Genomic DNA, 22,625 nt, shown 5'->3' with positions numbered 1-22,625 from the left:
GAATTAATTCTTCACAAGTTGCAATTTCCTGTATTATTTCTGGACAACATGCTGCCGGGGACTTGTTCTCCTTCTGCCACTACTCTTTCTTAATTTCTCCCTGTTATCCCTCTTGTCTCTTTCTCTGGCTAAATGCAGTAGGGTCAATTATTGCCTGATGACAAGAAGCCTAGAAATGTTCCTCTGAGTATGAATTTGTTTTCCAAATGGCCAAGATATTACTGCTATTTCCTGGCTTTTAGTAAAGTGTTTCATATTTGCAGTGCACTTCCATGGCTAAATGAGGAAATCTTGTTCTAGTTACTGTCCAGACTATTACTATAAATTGCAGTAGCTTGGGCGGCATCATTTAAAAGTAGGGTTATTGTACAGTAAGTGCAGAGCATGGCTGAAAGGCACCATCTTTTTTTTTTTTTTCTGTTGCAGCATATGGACTTGAGGCTTCCATACCTGCTCTCCTATACGGGGTTTTCATATTTCCTGCAGCAAGGAGGAGACTTCTAAAGTATTTCTTTACAGTCAGAGCCTCACATTTCTCCCTTGTAGCTCCACACACAAAGATAAACCTAAATAATTCATGTGCTACATTTGTATTGAAGGTGCATAAACGGTCGGTTTGCTCTCCAAATCTGCTAAAATTGTTTTGTCGGTACAGCCGGGTCGGACACAAAGTGCTTACGTCTGCATATAGCTCCACCCGGCCGAGAGTCTCCCTGTTAAACAAAACAAACACCCCGCCCCTCCCTCACATGTCTGTTCATCATCCCAAATAGCTTTCCATCACAAGAACGGGAAGCACATCATGCGCTGCTCGAGTTATGGCCTACGGTGTGAATACAGAGTGTCCTGCAAAAGATATTCAGTGGAAAGAAATAATAATAAAATGGAGGCTGTTTTGCTGACACATCTGCAGCGCGTTACTATGCTGCCAACTGGCAGCAATGACGATGATGACATATTGACAGAGGCTCCACAGGGATACTCTCAGCTCTATCAGTTTGCTGTGCTTAGGGCAGGAGATTTCTGCTTTTGGGGTTTCATCGGGGGAAATTTGGACGGGGTTGATGACGCCTGCGAGCCTCTTGGATGAGGATGGATGAGGACATTTGGCTGTCAGCGCAGAGGAGGACTATCTGGCTCTGTCAGAGGTCCACAAGGGAATGAGAAAACACTTGGGGCCCGGTCTCAATAGGCAAATGCAGCCTTCCTCTCATGCACTTCTCATCATCCTCATCTTTCACAGGATGGAATTTGCGGGTCGTGCTAGAATACCAGGATATATTTCTTTAAGAGAAATTAACCTTTCTTCACTCTTGCTACAAAGTTGCATTGCATTCCTGAAACGAAACTGTCTTTAACAAATCACGCTTTTTTTCCAAGCGTAGCTAGGTGCAAATCGAAGTGCCAAGGGAGCCACTTTGGATGATTGGGGAGAACTTATAAGAGCCCTTTGAGAGACAGCCATTGATTTCACCGTCTTTCTCTGGCTGCCTGTCTCTGCCCGTTGTTCAGGGCCTTTAGGCGGCTGTCTGGTATCCACAACAAACACACTATGGGGGGTGAGCAAGCTACAGCCCAATCCGCAGGGTGCTTCATCAATCAATATGACCTTCTAGAGCACTGATTCTCCTCTTCTCTTTTGCCTAAACCCTCCAGCGTGCCCACCGGGTGATGTAGATTTTTAGCACCCACAGAGCTGATGCAATCGGGGCTCATTACTTGGTGTCCTTTAGAAAGATAGCGGCAGGTTAACATAATGATGTAAAGTAGCCCGGCTTGTCTGCAGGCTTCAGCACAGCCAGGAGTGCAGTATATCTGCAACCCACTAGCATGACATTGAGTTGTTGAGTCACTCCTTGGCGAACCATTAAAATCGCTTCTAGAAAATCTCAGGAAGACGGTGAAACGAGAAATGGATTTAATAAACGAATACAGCCACCTTGGGAGTTCGAGTCCGGAATGTTTTCATTTTCTCCGACTGAGGACTGGTTCGCTAATTGGGTTACGTGGGCTCGGCGAGGAAGTTGTCAAGCTTCAGGGGTTTTTATTTGTGCCTGGCCGTCAAATCACAGCCCGGGCCAGTGACCCTCATGGTGATGCCCCCACGAGGCCCTTTAAGGTACAGCTGTCTGATGAGTCAGCCCGGGAGCCCCGCTTTCCCAGAAAACCCCAGGTTCTGAGGTGATAGGGTGACAGGAGGCAAGAGGCCACACAGCTTGATATTATGAGAGAGTTTTACGGCTCCTTACAGATCTGCTCAGTGGCTGCTGAGGAGAAGTAGCAGCCCCACTTGGTATGTCCTCAAAAAAAAAATAAAAAAAGCTGATGATTGTACTGTGGGTCTAAAACAGTCTCAACATCCATGTACACACCTGGACACGTCTGGACTCGGCATTTGAATATTGTAGTGTTCTTGTGTTAAACACTTAGATAGTTTATTCAATGCGGGCTTTAGCTAATTATGCTACACTGACTTAATGGAAAGGGTTAGCACACAAAAGCTCGAAAAACGTATCGAGTCAAAAGTAATAATACGGTTTGACACAGATTTTTTCCTTGCAATTCTCAGCCAAGTCTCTGGCACTTAGGAGGCCGCCCTACCAGCCCAGATGTTGGGACTGCACCAGATGTGGTCCACCTGCTGATACAAGGACACAGACTCACGAGCAGCAGGCGAGAGCCACTTTCTTTTCCACCCTCCGCCTCGGAGAGAAAGCAGCTGAGGTGCAAAGCGGACGCGCAAGCCACAGCTGCTAACGACGTACAAATGGACGGCCACCGATGACACAGAGAGATACGATGTGGGTGTGTTCGCAGCTGGTCTTACAGTAAATTTGATACATGAAGCCAACGATAATTAGCACTCCCACAGATTCAAATATAGTGCACACCTGAATAGAAAAAAACGTTTATTACTTTTGTCTTGTATTGTGAATACAGGTCATTCAGGTAATAAAAAAGTTTAACAAATAACTTCAGGTGATGGACATGAAGTGTAATATTTAGATCACTGCCCAAACACACCCCTCCTTCCACTCAATGGCAGCTATTACATGGCTAAGTGGGAGTACCAAATGAGTTCAATATGTTATGAATAAAAATCTCTTTTAAATACACCAGTCAGCCACAACATTATGACCACTGACAGGAGAAGTAAATAACATTGACCAACTTATGACAATACAGTGTTTTGCTGGGAAACCTTTGGACCTGGCATTCATGTGGATGTTTCTTAGACATGTACCACCCACCTAGACCAGATCAGGCACTAGTAAACTAGTAAAAGCCTATATTTTAGCAAGGCATCTAAACACAACGCTCATTAAAATAAGAACAAAAGGACTGTCGTCTCTACTCAGTCAAGCAATTGTCAGCAATGGAGCCCAGCATCACTCTGCGACAGGTCAGGGAAAAAGGGCCCACACCTGAATTCCATCCCCTTTTACATGCTGCTCATCAACCTGCCGATATCAAGCTCCTCCACACTCCTCCACTTTCAAAACGTATGCTTTCTTCACCGCTCCTCACATCAATACATATATGTGGGAATTGGTGCATGTCTGCATGTGTGTGCCTGTCTAAAGCTAGCTGCGGCGGTAGTGGCTTCCAGGGGAATTGAAATTAATGAGTGTAATCAGAAGCAAACAGCGAGCCAGGCAAGGGCAATTAATACAAGCATAGCGAGCAGAGCTGCTGGTTTGCTCGGCCAGGCATGGCTGGAGCTGGAGAGATGGAGGATTAAGATGCAACCGCAGACAAACTCTTTAAACAGCTTTAGTGCACACAGCAGATGTCCACGCGGAGGGTAGGCACCGGGAGCCTGGCATCGACGCGCATCCACCAATCGGCCACTTGGTCAGCAAGGCCCAACGCAGGCTGACAACCTCCTGGCAGCATTCAGATAACACCATCTTCTCTGTTTAGACTGAGAGCCAAGGGAAGGAACTCACAGGAGCCCCCGCACTGCATACGAAAGGGACTCATTGCAAAGCTGCACAGTGGAGCCACTATGTGTGAAAGAGAGCGATAGAGGGACATAAAGAGATAAAGAGAGAGAAGGGGGGGAAGGGCATTGTGTGCGAGCTCAAGTACATCTCAATGTGAGGGACATTTTGGTTACCCCATGTTTTTCCGATTGAAACATCCTTGAATGCATGCATTCCTTCAAGCTTGCATATTTGCCCCAGTATAAATAAACACGTCGGATGCAGCTGGCTTCAGAAACGGCTCTGCTTGTTGTTTTCTTTAATTGACGCTAAACGAGAGTGTCACCGCCCAGGATCTTTTCACTCAGCCCCCGCTTTGTTGCCCTGAATGGCGCTTCGTTCCCCCGACGCTCTCGCGTTTCCACTGTTTACGTGAGATAATGATGCATGTGTAAGGATACACCGCCAGGCTGAGAGAGGGGCTGATATGAACTGTGACGGCAGCTTCGTCGGTCCAAAACAATTTGTGTTTAAGTGCAGCAATGATGTCAGCGGAGGGCGTGGGGAATGTAATAAAGACAGATGCTACAGGGGTCATCAGAGATGCTCACAGAAAATGAAGTACACTCCCAGCAAGGCCTGAAAGATCATAAGGTCAAACAAACATGGTTCTAGAGATACCACTTAAAGTCCTTGAAATGTAAATTGTTTCACTTTGTTTGTATCTTGAGTCTAAATGGAGTCAAGTTTAGAGGCACAACATTGGAACTATTCAAGTAAAAGCTTTGCGATAGGTCGTAACAGCTCCATAAACCCAACAGAAAATGAAAACGGAACCACTTCTCAGAAAAAAAGAGAACGTATTAGGTTGGAGAACTGTGGATTGCGGCTTTAACACCAAACACTATTGACCTCATTTCCTCCTCCACAAGTTATGTGCTTGTTGCACTGCAGTTTTAGGGTGTAGGGGTTTATGAAACACTACTAGGTTGGAGGGCAAGACCAACAAAATGACCATAACAACTCTGTCAAACTTTGATTGAATTCTCCTCTGACATGTTTTGTCAGCGCGAGAAATATCAGAGCCTATTGATCGATTCGCCTCCCATTCATAAATCCTGCTCCGTGTTGTCGTGGGGATGCAGAGCAGAATATTGTTTTAAAGCGCTCCCTGACACCTTCACCAGCACAGATGAATTACCGACACTTCAATAACTTGTGAAATACGTGCTCTTGTGCCTATGAAAGCCAACAGTTTAACGTGCCTCTCTTTTAGAACCCCATTACTTTAATGGAGGACAATTCAGGCTTGAAAAATTTACAGTTTTCCTCACGGATGTGGCCAGATAGAAATTGCTCGGTAACATCAGCTCACTCAGATTGCTCTTATAAATTGATGAGTTTCCTCAATAGTGTTAAAAGGATTTTTTTTTCTTTTCTTCATGAACGGGATTTAATTCTGTCTTCTTTCTGATGCAGCTTGTCTGCCCTCTACTGGCGCTATGTTGTCATGAGGTCCAGTCGCGGCGACTTAAAACTGTCCAAAATACCAATTAATGAATGAGAGAGAATAATACTCTCTGTACAAAGAAAATGTCATTCCAAATCAGACTGCAAAAGAATAAATAACAATGTCTAAACTCTAAAAACAAATCTATATGTAGCCACTTATAATAGTATTTAGTATATATCTGTACTAAGGTGGAAGTCTTTGTAAAACCCTTCCTCATCGCACTCTGTACATATTCTACTCATGTAAGACTCTATTAAGATGAGACTTATTACTTATTTGGCAAAAAAACACTGTCTGGAACCACTTCAAGGACTCCTTGAACTGAAGGCGAACGCCCTTGTATAGTTTTAAAGCTCTAAAAACACACACTTTAGCATCAATAGATCTGTAAAGCCATCAGACTGTCAGCATGAAGCGTGAAGTGTTTAATAAAGTCATCTTTGATAACTAATGAGCCTGTTTCTTGGTGCACAACGGACATCCACTCAGTCACAAAGTAAGTGCACAGTGGAAAAAATGGATTTACAATTAAAGCAGCAGTTTCCACGGTTCACCACCCATACGCTATATCAAAGAGTCAAGGATCTAAGTTTTAGCATGTTTCTATATGAGAAACACACTTCCCTATTAGAGAAAGGGAAAGAAAGAAAAAAAAAAGAAAAAGAAAGGACTCTCTGGAGTCAAAACCATCACCAGACGCCACTGCAGCGGTATTTTTGAACCAGTGCGTCAGAGCTGCGCCCGTGGCCAAACCGCTTATTAAAACGCAGGGAAGCCAAATGCCATAAAGACAGAAGGCGAGCAGCTTGTTATTATTCTTTCTGAGAGGTGAACAGGCTGAGATCAATGGCTGAAGTGGTTTCCCCTCGCCACAACTATGGGTCTGTAAAGCACAAAGGGCCACGCGGCTCCGACCCATGCAGTCACCGATATTAACTATTCCAGGAGCCTTTGAAAGGGGCTGCCAAGAATAATTTCCCACATGCAACATTTCCCACCAAAGCCACAGAGTCATGCTGGTGAAGTATGTGCGCCACCAGGCTGTACATGCCCCGACTAGGATGGCAGAATGGAATCAGCGCACAGCCAGATTCACTTAACAAAGAGCCAGCTTGGAGCTTAGGCAATGTAGATATATTAGTTGTTTACTTTAGGCACGTACTGCGCAGAACATAATTACAAATAATGTATTGTGAAGCTGAAATGTGGCTAAAAACTTGAGCTAGAGAAAGACAAAGCTGCTATGAGGATGTCTGTGAAGGTTCTCAGTCATCCAGGTCATGGTATATCCAACAAAGGTTCAAAAAAGGCAACTGGACTTGTAGAGTTTTTTGGAGAAGACGTTTCACCACTCATCCAAGTAGCTTCTTCAGTTCTAGGGGACTGTTTTTTGACTGAGTTTTGCTATGAGGATCAAGCCAATGATGTCCTCTTATTGGTTGCTGGAGTTTACCTTACTTTGAGGTTGTATGTTAATGATGAAGAAGCTGGAACCTATGTCCCATTTACATCTGGACATTAATGTATGACCTGGATCATACCAGATGTGTTTAAAAGTCAACAAACCCTGCACTGATACAGGTTACATTTTAATACAAGAGAAAACAGGGGCAATATACTCACAATGAGCTTATTTATAGATGATCCTGTACTTCCTGTATGACGCATGTAGTAAGGAGTGACCCGCTGTCGTCAGCTGTGTTTGGAACGGGAACAGACTCATACATATGCATGTCATATACCAAGTCACGCATGATGCAGTGGAGCTTTTCTTCCTGACCACAGCAAGTACTTATTTTTATCAGACGTCTGACCAACGGGTGAAGTCCTTCCAGCGTGGTTGTGCAGGTTGCCAACCTGTAACGTCACTGGCAATTAAACCAGCCTATAGGGCATAAAATGGTAAAATATAAATTTTGGACTTAAAATAGTGTCTGGTCCTGTCCATTCATTTGGAGAAGAGGCTGCTATTTAGTCAGGACGCCCAGAGCTGCATGTTTCTGGCTAGCAGAAGCCCAAGATGTTGTCATTAAACGCATGCTGTATATGCTTGGCCTCTTCTGACATTTACAGGTGGAAATGACAGAAAATTAAACAGAAATGTATAATATACATCACAACAATATTCAGCTAGGAGAGCCAGCTAGATTTTAGGACACTGACACATTAATTGTTGTTTACTAAAACAAATATATAATGAATACTTGCTTCAAGTGCAGAACCTGGCATTGAACTCATACGATTGAAAAAAAATAAATCATATGACACATAAGGAATTGCAAAAAATTTACTTAAAGCCCATATTTATTTGGACAAATTAACAATCATAAAAAAACTGCAGATCTTTAATAGTTTGTTGAGTCCTTTGGAAGCAATAACCATTAGTCTGAAAACAATGGACATTAAAAAACAATGGGTTTCCTGCCTACCTTCTGCAGTGTTCTTCACTTGGCTGGATGTGGTGAAGGGGCTTTACTTTACCATGGAAAGGACCCTGAAATCATCCAGCACTGTTGTCTTCCAACATCCAGGCCGTTCTCCGTCGCAGAACTCACCAGTCAATACACAATCGCAATCACTCCGAGTGATATAATTTGGTAAACGGATAAATAACCAAAATTGTGCCAGCGTGATTGTAGAGATAACTGAAATGGTCAGTTTAAAGGGCACAAATTAAACAAACAGCCATGTCTACCCAAACCACATGGGTTTATGTTCTTTTATTAATCCTACATGTACATAACCATGTAAGTAAGAGAAACAAAGCTGACATACCAGAAAGAACAACTTTTTAGATCTGGGACTTAATATAAGGTCTAAATATTAGACATCAAGTGCACTCACTTTTGCTCGTTTGCCAGAATACTAACCAGATATACCTGTAAATGATGTGGGCTAAAGGGCTCTTAAATTCTATTTGAAACCAAGTTTACTTGACTTTGTACTGTTATATGAAGTCACAACGTTTCCTCAGTTTGCAAGTAATGACCTACTTGTCATTAGATCATACACTGTATGTCACTAGAATGTTTGTACATACATACATACATACATATATATATATATTTGTTTTACATATCAACAAGGTTATATTCATATTCATAATTTACATAAGGCACAGGCTGCTAAAGTACAACGTGCTTTGCAGTAAGGTACAGAAGTCTAACCTTTTACCAAAATGTTTCCACACCACAAAGCAGTAGAAACTTTATTTATTTTCAAGTAAGCTGACAAACCCTGGGGGAACCTTTTCTGAATTTCCACATGCATTGAGCTGAATTAATGATGTAGCAAATAAAATAAATCAACCAGTGTCTACATACCTGTACCATACATACCTGGTTTGTGAAAGTAAAGTTGCAAGATCCCAATATCTGACAATCTATTAATTGTCTGTATAATGTGTGCAGTGAGTACAAGAATGCATGCACAATCAAAAGTGCCCGGGGACAATAGAGTGAAAGAAGAAAAATCTTCATCTTGATTGTCATCAACTGCAGAGAAGTTGGAGTTCACTGGAGTTGTAGCTCAAAGCAGGTGCTGCCACCTCCGTCCCACCCAGAGCATCCTGTCCTCTGATCTTTAGATTGACAAACTTTATCTTCCAGCTGTTGTTCTCCAGCGGGGAGCGGATAAGGCCGAATATTAGTTCAAAGACGCCCAGACAGGCCGCGTCTCTGTGGATGGTCCCAGCCACGGCCACGAGCACCAAGCCGTGGGGGGAGGCCAGGGCCCTGAGACCATCAGGCTCCAGGTTGGGACTGAAGAGGAGGCGCTCCTCCCTGGTCAGGGCCAAGAGACGAAGGCTAACCAGTTCCGCACCCAGGAACTCCTCCATCTGTTCACTGCCAGCTCTGAGAAAGACACACCTCTGTCATCAGAGTTTGTTTTGGGGTTCTGATTCTCTTTTCAAGCCACTTTGTAACAAACTAGCCTCTTGAAAATGTATGACTCCAGATCCAAGTTCGTCCAGACTCGGATATCCAGTAAGGCTCAGAGGTATATCATATGATTTTGTAAAGACACAACCCTAACTATATTTCAATAGCTTGCTGTTGCATTAAAGCAGTGCCTGTGTTTGTATTCTTTCTCTCGCACACTCTCCACACAGCCCCTTACTGTTTCTCCCACTGGATCTGCAAACAGATCCGGAACCAGTTAATCTGCAACACGGAGAGAGGCACGTTGTAGTATGGACCACTGCAGTGTCTCCCTCTCTTAGCTGCGTATGCTGCAGTAACTCAGCAGGGAGCTGAGACTTATCTGCACCCACTGTGAGAAACCCTGGATACGTGTATTATTTTAATATTTGAAATGAATTTTCATATTCATATTTTACAGCTGTATGTTTTCAAACAGGAAAGGGAAACTGTCTGGGACACAGTCTCTTTTAATAAAAGCGTTGTAAAAGGGACATTAGGTACCCCCATTCAGCCTAAAAATACAAAAGATGATTTTTGATATGTAGCAAAGACTATGACGGAACAAGTATTAGGAGTAAATTATTACCTTATTGACATGTATGATCCCATTTTGAATATTGTCCACGCTGTTGATTATTTTTAAAGAACTATAGACAGTGGTATTTTTATAACATGGTTCAATGAATCTTATCTGAACCACAATATTAGAAAAAACAAAAAACCTACTTTTAATTTGTGAGAATTTCTTCATAATTATCATTTCTATTCTTATGGCTAAATGTGAGTTGAGAGGTCACTGTGACCTCTGAATCCAAACCCTAAACTCAGCATCGTTTTGTTTCCACATTACAAAAAGTGGGACGGATGGAGTTACAGTTTAATCTCGCTGTTAATGGTGTTATTACCTGGACAGGAGGCGTAGCTTCACATCTGGCCAGAAGTGCTGTGGTCCCCAATCTTGAGGCGGTTGGCCCAGTGAGAGGTTCTGACTGTTCAAGAGCTGGAAGAACCACTGGCAGAACTGGTGACCGAGCACCAGCGGGTCAAAGCCCATGCCAGCCTTCATATCCGTGGAATCAGAAGATGTTTCTGTGGTCTGTTGCAGTCTAGACTCATTAAACTCTCCTGGAATGCTTTTGCCATCAGCAGCCTTGAAGGAATGAGAGGTTTTAGGAATGAGAACATTTTACATGGACTGCATACTTCATACTCCAGTGGCTACAGCTTGACATTTTTCCCTGAAGGAAAACAACCGTGCATTAAAGCACTGATGCACTGCTTTGAAAGCTGGACTCTTCCAGCAATCACTTTATTGTACAGATGTTGTTTCGTTCCTGCAAGAATCTTAAATGGCTCAACGTGCTGTTTTCAGCGGCCTGGCAGAAAACCAAAGTGGACAAAGCTTAGGGCCTGTGGAGTGATCTGCCTGAGGAATACAAGTCTGCTGACTTTGTGATTTCCTTTAAATCTCACCATAAAACAGAAGTTTTGTATGTTTTATTATTTTAATTAACTTTGTTTGAGGTACCCGTTTCTAAAACTGCATTTGTTTTTGTTGAGTACTTTGTAATGTTGATTTGAAAAGTGCTATAGGAATGAAGATTATTCTTATTAAAACATTAGATCAATATTATGTGGAAGGTCACTTGATTGGTGACACAGCATCAGCTGGTGTCTACATTGAAATTAAAAGTATTTTGTTAATGACACTTTCTTAACGACAAAAGAACTAGTCATGGCACAACACTTCATCTAATGAAGAAGCCACACATGAAGATAGCTTTGACTATGATCAGTTACAGAAAGAATAAAGTCTTCTGTGACCTTTTTATTAAAATGATCTTTCCAACATAGTTTGTAGAGAACATCATGACCAATATACTCTAATCATCTCAGGAAATCAAGTGTCCATTAGTTAAATTACAGCTATCTTATACAAACTGAGCAGTAGGCATGGAACTGTGTCCTTAAGATTCAAGCCGCATGTGATCTACTAGTAATATATACCACTTCACAACGAGGGCCGCTTTTCAATCCCAGCATCTCATTGTTGATTCATTCTAACATTATTAGCCATAAGAACAACTAGCTCTTGGAACTTTTTGCAAATTAGTTCAAATGTGCTGCAATATGGCAGATGCATACACATGATTGAAGAAATTGTGGTTTTAATGGTATTCCAATCAGCTTCCAAGTTGTTCTTATTATTCTCTATGTCACATTACGGTTATGTGTGAGTCTACTGCCAAAAACTTTATGCTCCTCGTTTTTCTTTCATATACAGATTCGTGTCAGTATGTTAGAGACTACTGTCTGAACCTCCTGTACCTACCCTCACTGAGGCCCAAAGCTCCAGCGTCCTTCTCACCAGCTGGTGTTTCTCGCTGCTCGGGGGCATCACCACGCCTTCCTTGGCCAGATACTTGAATATGAGGTCACGGTGAACCTTCTTCCTTCTCAGGAGCTCCTCGGCATTTTTAGTGAACGACAGGATCGTTTCCGTAGCCTCTACATTGACAGACGTACATGATGTGGAAAACAAATCAATGATTTAATTCTCTGAACGTGATGCACTTAGCTAGGCCAAAGTGAAATAACAGCTTTGCATTCCTGTGTTGGTGTCCCTGGTGTCAGCCCATGCCCAAATCTTGACTGTTTCTTTTTTATTTATTGGTAAATGTAAGCAATGAATTGTTAGTTTACGGCTTGAAGATGCACTTTAGCCTCCTAGTTTACCTGACTTCCTGGTTGCTATTTGGTACAGAATGACCGCTTACCTGCCATATTTTCCACAACTATCATCTTATTTGTGACCGTGTCACTAAGTGACAGTAAGTCTCTTTTTGTCATTAAGCTCAGTATCTTTGTAAATCCAGCACGCTCTTTTTCTGATAGCCCTGACATCTTCGCAAAACAAATGTTGAACCGTTTTCGTCCGTTCGTGTCCAGCTAGAAATGTGTCCGTGCGGAAACAACAAGTAGAGCTAAACCGGTCCGCGCAAAGCCGTGGTTGCTATGGTGTTACTGCTGCGTTCCCTACTACTCGGAAGTTCTCCCAGCCTCTGAAAAAAAAAAGGTATGCTACATATGTTTCAGTCTCCCATGTCAGTCATTCATCCGTTGTGTTCCTTCATCCTAAATAAGCTCTTCAGATGTTCCAGATATCCGCATGTTGTCAGCCATATGAGGACAACCTTCTCGCAGGAACCCAAGTTAATTATTTAGTTAGGACTCGTCATTAAACTTAAATATCCAGCCGCCGAGGTGACTCGAACGCATCATCGAAAGTTCATTGCTGCTTTTAAGGTTGTACAAATTGTGTGTTTCGTAAGTTGACACTTACTTACTATACATCTCTGTTCACACAAACAATTCACCACCATTTTCAAAGTATTAATGGTGGGAAATTGTCACTTGTTGATACAGATTCAATATTAATAAAAATAATTTAGTTATAATTAAACACGAAAATAACTCACAACACACAAATTATGTGAATCTTACCAAAATACTATAAAATGTGGACAACTGAGACTTGCTTCTTGTCTTGATTGCTTTAGGTTTTACTGGATCACTTTGCTGTCAGGCCACATCAAGGCTGTCAATTTACTGTGTAACCAATATATTGTCATAGAGTATGTTGCAGTGAGTGTTATTGTTCTGGTGTAATCAGGTGACAAATGTCACAATGGAAAGGCGAGTACAGCTCTGGCTTGAGAGCAGACTGGCAGCTAACAGTGGTGGCAGAGTTCCAGGGCTGCAGGGCACTGGGTCAGAGAACTGGATCATCCAGGGGCGCAAACAGCATAATACCTTCTGCAGTGTCTTTAAGGATACACAGGTGCTGTCAACTGTCATAGAATTACAAGGTAATTGCTTAAGACTCTGTAAAATACAGTTTTTATTAAAGTTTTAAATGTAGAATAGGGTGTAGAAAGGCTATGATTTGTGATTATAATGAAACACGGCTTAAGAACAGACAGTATCTGCAGTGGTAATGTGATTCAAGGGTAACAGCAAGATAATACAACTTTTTTGCTGAGCACCTGAAGGCATCACAAGACAAGCCAGCTAGCTTAAATACGGCTAATGTGGGCTAGCCTGCGCAGTGGTGATGCACCGTCAGCTGGTTCGTTTACCTGCAAGATAAGCCTTTTCAGATGGTGCGTAACTTATTTATTTCTTACTATGTTTTAGTTGACGGGACTAAGAGGGTCAGCTCTGCAGTTTAACATTGTACTTCCGAGTCAGGCAAGGGAGCCAAACCGCGAAAGGTAATTTGCTAATATTATCCTCAGTTTGTTATTCAATAATGTAGCCTAGCTAGTATACGGTTAATGCTATGTAAAGCGTTAAATAGTGACACTAAAGTGTAATGACTGTTGTTAATTTTGTCGGTTATATGTCTGTCCACGTGTGGTTTCTACATAAAATAACATTCTGCGTAATTTAATATAGCACCGCGTGTTTAAATCTAAATCAGTAAGCACCATATGCTACAAATAGGGATTATCATTTGAACTTAATTCCAAATATAACCACTTAATGTTTATTTATAGTCATATTATATCCAAATCTCTTTATTGCTTTTTTAAAAATATATATATTCCAAGTACAGGTGACTGTGTTGATATAATATCACGCAGAGAACAACTGGTTTGTGTTCAGTCCTCATGCAGGTGAATGTGCGAGGTCACTATTAACTGCTTGTGTCCTCAACTGAAATGACAAAACTAGGACTTTGGCCCGTGGTTAAGGTCGGTAGGGTGGGTAAAAGCTGGTATCAACATGAAATGTGGAATGTGATAGTTGATAAACTAATATTGACTGACTTTTACCCTAAAAGCTGAGTCAGAGTGAATGAGGAACTCTGTTGTTGGCAAACCCAGTAAAAAAAATAATAAAAATCAGTCCATTTCACATCACACTGGTGTGTTTTCAACACAAGGAAATACACCACCCTGCCCTGCTTTCCACACAAGGAAGTGTTTAGTAATGAACGGGAAGGCAACTCCATCAGTGACTAAGTATATAACCAGTTCACGTTTGTAAAAGAGGAGGGGCTGTGAGATTACTGGTTTAAGTCCCTGAACTGGCCAAGAGATCCAGCCATCTATCAGCTATTGTCTGAGTAGGTCAATAATGTTTGGTCAACTGTTTTTCTATTAAACTTTTATTCAAAAATAATCATACCGTGCCGCCTGCCGCTGTATTATTCATCGGCATGAAGCTGTTTGCACCGAGCCTATCGTTGTTTGGCTTTATAGCTATATATGCACAAAAAACAACTCTTTCCAACTCGTAAATACACTGGAAAGCTGCGCCGCTAGTGTTTAGCATTGCTCCAGAGAGTATCTGTTCAGTTCTTGTCCCAAAAAATTAATGAGGGCACAATGACAACTCTCAGGCACCCAAGAATCAAACAAAACTCGGTGTAATGGTCCAAATACTGTTGCTGTTGTATCATCGTTTTCTCTGTTTAATGAATGCCCACGCTATCCAGGGCATTCCTGGCAGCAAGAGCCATCATAATTGGGGATGTATGTAAACATTACGGCACGTCAATGTATTCTACGTAAATTGATATCGACTACACCATGGAGGACATTAACAACAGTTTGCAGCCTTTATCCCGTATGATTCATATTTAAATGGAGACTTGCACTGAATAAGTTACCTACTGTGTTATCCCCTCTTGTTCAGTAGCCAAGAACAGAAACAGGAAACATTTCTCAAACTGTATGCACGTTGTTCCTTTGTCTTTCCACTACTGCTGCAGATGGAGGAGTCTGAGAGCAGCGCGCTAGGCAGAGTAACCGTGTACTCCATCCAGGGGTGCCCGCACTGCATGCAGGCTAAGGCCACCCTCGGGCGCTTGGGAGTACCAGTATGCGACGTGGACATTGGTAAACACTCGGAGCTGAGAGCGAGGGTGAAGGAGCTGACAGGACGCAGCACAGTCCCTCAGATCTTCTTTAACAACGTTCACGTCGGGGGTAACGACGACCTGCAGAAATTGGTGAGGAAGAACTCATTAAAGATATAACTTCTACCTTTTGACCAGTAAACATAGTGTGAATGTTTTTGAACATTGTCAAGGAATATAACTGCATCCACTGTTATTTAAAACAAAAATTCGCAGCCTCCTGAAGAACTTCAGAGACTGGTGAATCTGGTCAAGGACGAGCCTCTACGAGCAGACGCTCCACCTTTACCAGAGACAAGTCAGTTGGAGGAGACGGCCGCGGAGAACGATGGTGGTGAGTTTCTGCTTTCATCAGTTTACTATGCTGCAACAGTTATGCAAGAATAGACTGTCTTCTGCTGTGACCTTTGGCCACAATTTACCACTCATGACGTGTTGAAGTATTATTGTTCAGTGCCTTCTGGTATTTTGCCGCTTTAATTCCAAAAAGTTTCAAAAATGTCTTGGAAACAAGGTTGGTTTTGTCTTCTCTGGAATTGGTTGTAAAAGGCTAGTTCTCACGCAGTCAACTTTGTTTGAGGATGAGCTAAGAGTGGTTACGAAATAGTGCTGGTTAATGTGGACATGGTGTTATGTTTAGGTGTGTGTGTGTGTGTGTGTGTGTGTGTGTGTGTGTGTGTGTGTGTGTGCGTGCGTTCGTGCTCATCTCCTGTTGCATATGCCAACACAGACAGTTGATAGAGGAAACCCGATCCTGTGGATGAACCCAGCAGCACCAGGCTGCCCCAGGCTGCCTCATTATACGTGATTATTAAGCTGCCTACTGTGTAAACAGTCTTTTCGCTGGGGAACATGAACAGATGCTTGTGGAGAAATATTTCTATTTAGCTTTGATGTAGTAGAACCAACACCATCACTAGTCGGTTAGCAGGAAGTTATGTATTGGTGCAGAGTTTTGGGAAAGCTTTCATTCCACTGGTTGTCGCCTCTTTGCCAGTCTTGCTTATACCCTTTAATGATACTACAATGGGTGTTGTTAAAGCAGTAGTGGGACGCACATAGAAGGTAAAATAACTTTCAATACAGTGTAAAAAGTTTTACACTGTATTGAAAGTTGTTTTACCTTCTGAGCAATGCTATTTTCATATATCTTGAGGCCCACATCAACCCAACCAAATAAAAGAATTACCGGCAACAAAGGCAGACTGTGACGTCACCTCATGTCACCTGTGTGGGGACAAAGAGTTGCAGTTGAACACACTGCAGAGACCAAGAAATAACTCTTCATACCAGCAGGTGGCAGTGTCTGTATTTGTTAGTCAAAAGGGGGAAACCAGAAGTGCTCCTATTAGCTGTAAGGCTAGGAAGCCAGAAAGGGCTACACCCTGTGGTAGATGATTGTGTCGTGAAAATATTTGCGTACTTGAACGTTCAGATTAGATGAAGGTGAAAAACAAGAAACGCCTTCAACATATTGAATCTGCTCAACAGTTGCCATCATTGGTCTGACTAGTGGACACAGTGCAGGACATAGAAAATAAAGTTTGATTTATCTGATCTATGTTGGCTTGTCAGGCATCTAATAATAAACTTGTTTTCTGTTAGTCAAAAGGAGCTAGTTGCATTTTGAAAATTAGGCCTTGATACATATTTTTTCTCAAGTAGAAGTACTTCAGAAACAACGGGAAGCAGCTATGTCCTGACCCATTTCAGGCAATACCTATTCCACCAGCCAGATGTTTTTTTTCACACTGCACCATACTCTTTCTTCCATGTGAGTTGGAACATGATGACTTCTGAGTGTTTTATACGTGTCTGGCTTGAAATATCCCTTCCCTCGCAGAGTTTAAGTGTGAGAGAGATGAGTTGGCAGACCTGGTAGAGGACCTCAAACATGGCGGTGTGATTGGCAGTCATAGGAAGGGACTGACTTCATACAAAAAGTGCTTCTCAGGCAGCCAACTGGTTGAGTGGCTGCAAAAAGAGAAGGGCATGGGTAAGTACGGCTGTAGAACTCGCTCGGCTATCTCAGAGCCCTGATTCATTCGAGACATCAAACTCAGCTCTGTCAACACTTGACTGTGGCCGTATGTGTGCTAGCCAGGGATGCGGCCCTGAACACTGGCCAGGCTTTGTTGCAGAAGAAGTACATGGTCAGTGTGAATGGCTGTGGGCAGCAGGATGGAAGTTTTGGTGATGGAAAAGACACCATGGAGAAGATGTACAGGCTGCTGGAGGACGACCCTCACTCAGCCCTCAACGTAGGAAAGACAGCAACCTGCAGTCCCATACAGGGTAGGTCGGGATTGGACCAGGCTCGGACACATTGCTTTTTCCGATTCATGCTGACCACTAATGTCTTGAAACGCTCTTTAACACCTCTCTTTTCTTGGCTGCTGGCTTGGTATATGATGCTTTTGGTTTGGCTTGGGTTTGTGTATTATAACAGTGAAGTTTTGGATGTTACGAGCTGAGGTGGAGGTTAATGGTATACTTAATAATGGCCTCAGACAAAACAACTGCAGTCGTTTTGTTTATTATTATTATTATTATTTATGTATTTATTTTTTTTCATTTCAGAAATCTAAACTGAAAAAAATTGTCCAGAAAGTGTACAGTATATCATTGAAGCCCTTGTTTCAAAATGTTCTGCTTTGCTGCATCTGGGCTTGGTTGGTTTAAGTGTCTTCTAAAATGTCTCTTTAGTTCTGTGGTGGTGGTGAGGCATAGTGATGTGTGTTGCTGTGTTTGTGCTCACTGTTGCACAGTCCCAGAGGCTTACTAACAGCTACTCCACGCTGTACAGCACAGAAGTGATTATAACGAGCGCTTGATAAAGTCTTGTTATGCCATCGTCTTCTTGAATTTGTCACAGTGTTCTTTTCTGATCACGATTTGCTTTGAACTACATATAAGTTAGCCCCTTTTAATTTGGATGTTCTTGTTTTTTTTGTTTGTTTTTTTTAATGTCGTGAAAATGAATTATGCACCTGATATTTTAGCTCATGTTTAACGTTGGAAATTTGGATGTTATCAAAAAAGTTTAAGAGTTAGATTAAAGATTCAGTAAAATGTTCTGATTCAACACCTTTGTTCTTTATACAGTACGTGTTTGTACTAGCTATTGATCATATCAGACATTAACCAGCTGTCTCTGACTTTGTCTCTGTCCATCTCTCACAGCTGCTGAGCTCTCTTTGCTTTTACGGGAGTTGATTCTGAAATTGTTCTCGGAGCATCTCTCTGCTGATGGCAAGGTAATCTCGTCACTGACACGATGCTTGTGTCCTCCTCTGAACATGTCGCTATTTTGTAACTGCAAGGGTGTGTATGGCAATGTATAGTGTACTGTCATATGAAGCTTCACTTCAGTGCACAGTACACAATTCAGAGAGGTTTTTGTATCCAGAGTATATATGGAGAAAATGAGTGTATGTGCTCTCTCGCTCCCACAGTCAGTGGACTACAAAGGCATGTCAGTGAACCCTGCGTTCAAGCGTTACTGTGACCTAGCCATTCAGCTGCAGAGGGTGGAGCTGCTTTCGCTGAGCCGAGAGGAGAAGCTGGCCTTCTTCATCAACATCTACAATGCCTTAGTCATCCATGGGTACCTACGACTGGGGGCCCCCACCAACATTTTTCAAAGATACAGGGTAGGATTGCACTGCTGCACTTAGCAAAGCTACAGTGTTTCCCAGTAACCTCAGGGGCCACGTCATGAAACCTTTCTACTGATATAGAGTTACATGGTTGACTTGCAGGTGTTCCTTTAAGACCCTGTGCATTGCCAGAAACTAATATTATTTATTGTTAGTCAGCTTGTTTGAATGGGATGGAAAAATCAAATATATCATCTTATTATTTTGCATTCACATAGAAATATTAAAGTCCCCAAGAAATCATGTGAAAGTGTTTTTATATCTAGCCAGTACCAATCTAGCAAAAATGAATTTTTTTTAACGATGTTTAAGAGTTTGTCATTTTCTGGAATACGATTCAAAAATGCTGACGAGTCATCCTGCACTTGGGGGCGTGTACAAATTTAGCATCCAATGAAGTTTAAACTTTAAAAGTTTTTAAACTTTAAACTTTTTGCTAGCCATTCCATGAGGACTTTTTCAAAATTATGAATGATGAACAGACATGTTGTCTTAATTTAATTAAAAAAAAAAAAAAAAAAAAAAAAAAATGTTAGTTTACATTCATTCTTATCTACATGTACCTAGGCACGAATGTGTGACATTACATTAAAATTAATTGTTTCTTTCCCATTTTGTAGTTCTTCAATTACGTGAGTTACCTGATTGGAGGAGAAGTGTTCACATTACAGGACATAGAGAACGGTGTACTTAGAGGAAACAGAAAAGGAGTCGCACAGCTTCGAAGGCCCTTCTCCAAAACAGACCCACGACTTCAAGTATTCAGACATCATGTTAAATCACAGTCACTCACTGGACGACAGGATTTTTTGGAGTAACTAAGTGTACTTTCTCTTGTCATCCACTAGATGGCGCTTCCTGATGCCGAGCCACTCATTCACTTTGCCTTGAACTGTGGCGCAAAGGGCTGCCCACCTATTAAAACATATAGTCCACAGGTAGGCAGTTCTAGTGTTGCCTTTTTATGGCGTAATTAGTCACAAGTGCTGCTAGTATGCTCGGCAGTGAACTATATTAACATTTATTGTTCAAAGCATGAGCACAAATGGTTAGAAATCAATTCTGATCTACTCATCCCTCTCAGGACATTGACAGCCAACTCCGCACAGCAGCTGAGGCCTTCCTGGAGAACGACGATGCCTGTGTGGTGGATTCTGGGAAAAGAGAAGTGCGACTCAGTCAGATATTCAAGTGGTACAAGGCTGACTTTGGAGGCACAGATGAGAAGGTAGTTTTGATTCCAGCTTGCTTTACGTCCGTCAGAGACACTGACTTAACACATGCAGCACTTCTGGTCTTATTTTACAAACTCTCACCTCTTCTACCTTCTCTCTCGTAGCTGCTGAAATGGGTGCTGGAGCACATGGGAGACTCTCCGAAGAAGACAAGCCTGCAGGACGTCCTTTCTGCCGGGAAGACCAAAGTCAGCTTCCTTCCTTATGACTGGAGCTCCAACAGCTCCCACTGAGCGTGCTCACACAAACACACCTGGGTTGGTGATAGGAATGCATACCAAATGAAGTCTGCTGGTTCCCAGCCATGCAAATGTTCTTTATGCAAAACACAATAAGTCACAGTGGTGAGAGGGGCACATTTGCACTGTATCTTCAAATCATACTTCTCCTGTAGGCTTATTCCATTACGCTTTAAAGTCATCTGTGGGCGTCTTACATATACATTCTGAGTAATACATCATGTTTTATGGGTTGGAAGTAATAAACACAGAAAACAATTTGCACACACAAAAGCTTCGTTCTCCAGCAGCTTAATTAATAAAATAAACTTCACATTTAATATTTCATTGTGTAATTTAATCAACTTTATGGCCTCCGTGCACTCTAATCTGTGTCCGTGTCAGCAACTCAGGAGTCATAGATTATCGTCATCCCCTCCAGTCCACAACACCCTTTATTAATTTGGAGCATTTAATTAGATTGGAACCCAGGCTCACCACCTGAACAAGCCATATCAAAACCTTTTGAACTTACAAACCCATTCATTCATGTGTAGCAGATTCTCCACAAATCTGGTCCATCGTTTCAACACTTTGAACCCACAGATGTAAACACGTTTGATGTTGTGCTCTAGTGGGAAAGATTTAACACTTAATTGAAATGAACATTACTGTACACACTGATATTATATACTACGTTTGTGGCAGTAGATTAACAGATGTTAGCTTTTGAAGAAATAAGTAAAGAAATTCTTTTCTTTCATTAACATCTATAATCCAGGGCTGTGCACAGTTATAACTATTCTAAAGCTCACTGGGTTGACTGTAAGTCTGATTCAGTCCCTGAACTATAAAGTATAGTTAGTGTGTGTGTGCTACTTTAGAACGCACAGACAGATGCAGTGCTTGATCAGTTCTTAATCGATTTTATTCTTTGTGGCTTCTCAACCTTGTTTTAGATCCAGGTCTTCCACTGTACATCGGAAAAGTGCTATTGCTGTGTTTTAAGCGCAGATATTTAGTAAAAGTTCAAAATATTTATCGAGACTACTCCCATTTGTGGGGGGGCACTCTGACACTTTGCATGTTTACTGCCAACTTTGAACGCTATCGAGAACTATTTGTACGTTTTTTTTCACAAACGTTCACTGTTGGTCCATATGTGAATAATGTGCTGCGTTTATACGACAGCTTCATGTGCATGTGTGCAGAAAACCGAGGAAAATCTATCAGTCTAGTCCTGTCTAGATTTTACATTAATAAATCAGTTGATCGTTAATCCAATTAAATATGTAAGTTTTAAATTTATTTGAAGTTTTTGTAGGTTTTCAATGTGATTCGATTCCACCTGATAAGGTTTTCAAAAAATAACTGAAATTAGTTTTTTTTTTTACCTGTACTTAAAATGTTTTTAAGATGTTTTCATTTTCCAGTGTGATGCCCACACATTCAATTTATATGATGGGGGTTTTATAACATAGGATTTACTTACCTCAGGTCAAAGCAAAATTGGAGGGGAACTAACATCGAGGTTGTCTGATGTCATCAAAGCACTGTACGCTGCACGTTGATTTCCTGTCTTAGCCATTTCATCTCATTCTGTGTGGTCCGTTTGCAAAATAGTCTTGTGTTTGAATCTTGCACACTGCAAGTGTTTATTTTTCTTAAAGCTACAAGCGGCACCAAAGCAAACGGTTCCATTAGCATGTGTCAGGGCTGGAATGCATCGCTGCATGAGATACTGGGACAACCCCACCATCTTCAGTGCTGGCCTGTAGCAGGGACTGCCTCTGTTGCTGCTTTGTTCCTAGCCTCTAAGCTTAGCCAGAAGATATATTAATAGGACCTCAAGTGTCATTTAAGCTTGATATTAAAATACAAGAGTACAAATCCATGTTTGGTTGTACTGCGCTTAACTCCGTTACTAAGTGACTGAGAGTAAGACACTTTGTGGACTGAAGGTAACAGAAAACTGTATTAATGGTCCCAATACTTCCTTCACAAAATGACCTCATGTTTCAGGTAAATGTGATGCAAAAACTTTTTTTTAAAACAAACTGTTCGAACATGATCCCTATTTCTTGGGGCAAACAAAGCAATATGTTAATAAATAGTAAATATGCAATGCTGAACTGAATCTATTTGTTGAGTCTGCTTTCTCTTTTATTCTATCATCTCCTTAAAACTTACACGAGACACTAAAGGAAAACTGTCCAGTTATCATT

General features: G+C 41.7%; 2 protein-coding genes across 3 annotated transcripts; one reads left to right on the top strand and one right to left on the bottom strand.

Annotated features, from left to right (window-relative positions):
• Nucleotides 1–7,704: 7,704 nt before the first annotated feature.
• On the bottom strand, nt 7,705–12,438 carry cUnh3orf38 (chromosome Un C3orf38 homolog). The gene is made up of 4 exons (XM_084545329.1): nt 12,140–12,438; nt 11,695–11,870; nt 10,268–10,512; nt 7,705–9,293 (listed from the first exon to the last, which is right to left on the bottom strand). The coding sequence occupies exons 1-4, from the start codon at nt 12,264–12,266 to the stop codon at nt 8,930–8,932; spliced, it is 912 nt and encodes a 303-aa protein (XP_084401455.1). The 5' UTR covers nt 12,267–12,438; the 3' UTR covers nt 7,705–8,929.
• A 990-nt stretch (nt 12,439–13,428) lies between these two features.
• Nucleotides 13,429–22,547, top strand: LOC311488678 (uncharacterized protein). Of its 2 annotated transcripts, none has more exons than XM_084545515.1 (11): nt 13,429–13,636; nt 15,142–15,381; nt 15,505–15,622; nt 17,132–17,284; nt 17,389–17,583; nt 18,472–18,545; nt 18,744–18,941; nt 19,568–19,705; nt 19,796–19,885; nt 20,032–20,175; nt 20,287–22,547. In XM_084545515.1, exons 2-11 carry the CDS (start codon nt 15,142–15,144, stop codon nt 20,413–20,415), a joined length of 1,479 nt encoding a protein of 492 aa, XP_084401641.1. In that variant the 5' UTR covers nt 13,429–13,636; the 3' UTR covers nt 20,416–22,547. The 2 variants fall into 2 exon arrangements, with proteins under 2 accessions (XP_084401641.1, XP_084401640.1); XM_084545514.1 differs by having other exon boundaries at nt 13,430–13,525.
• Nucleotides 22,548–22,625: the final 78 nt, after the last annotated feature.

This window comes from Chelon labrosus, assembly GCF_963514085.1.
Source record: "Chelon labrosus genome assembly, chromosome: 5".
Lineage (NCBI taxonomy): Eukaryota > Metazoa > Chordata > Actinopteri > Mugiliformes > Mugilidae > Chelon > Chelon labrosus.
The sequence above is the reverse complement of the archived record's forward strand: the minus strand, read 5'-3'. Positions and strand labels throughout refer to the sequence as shown.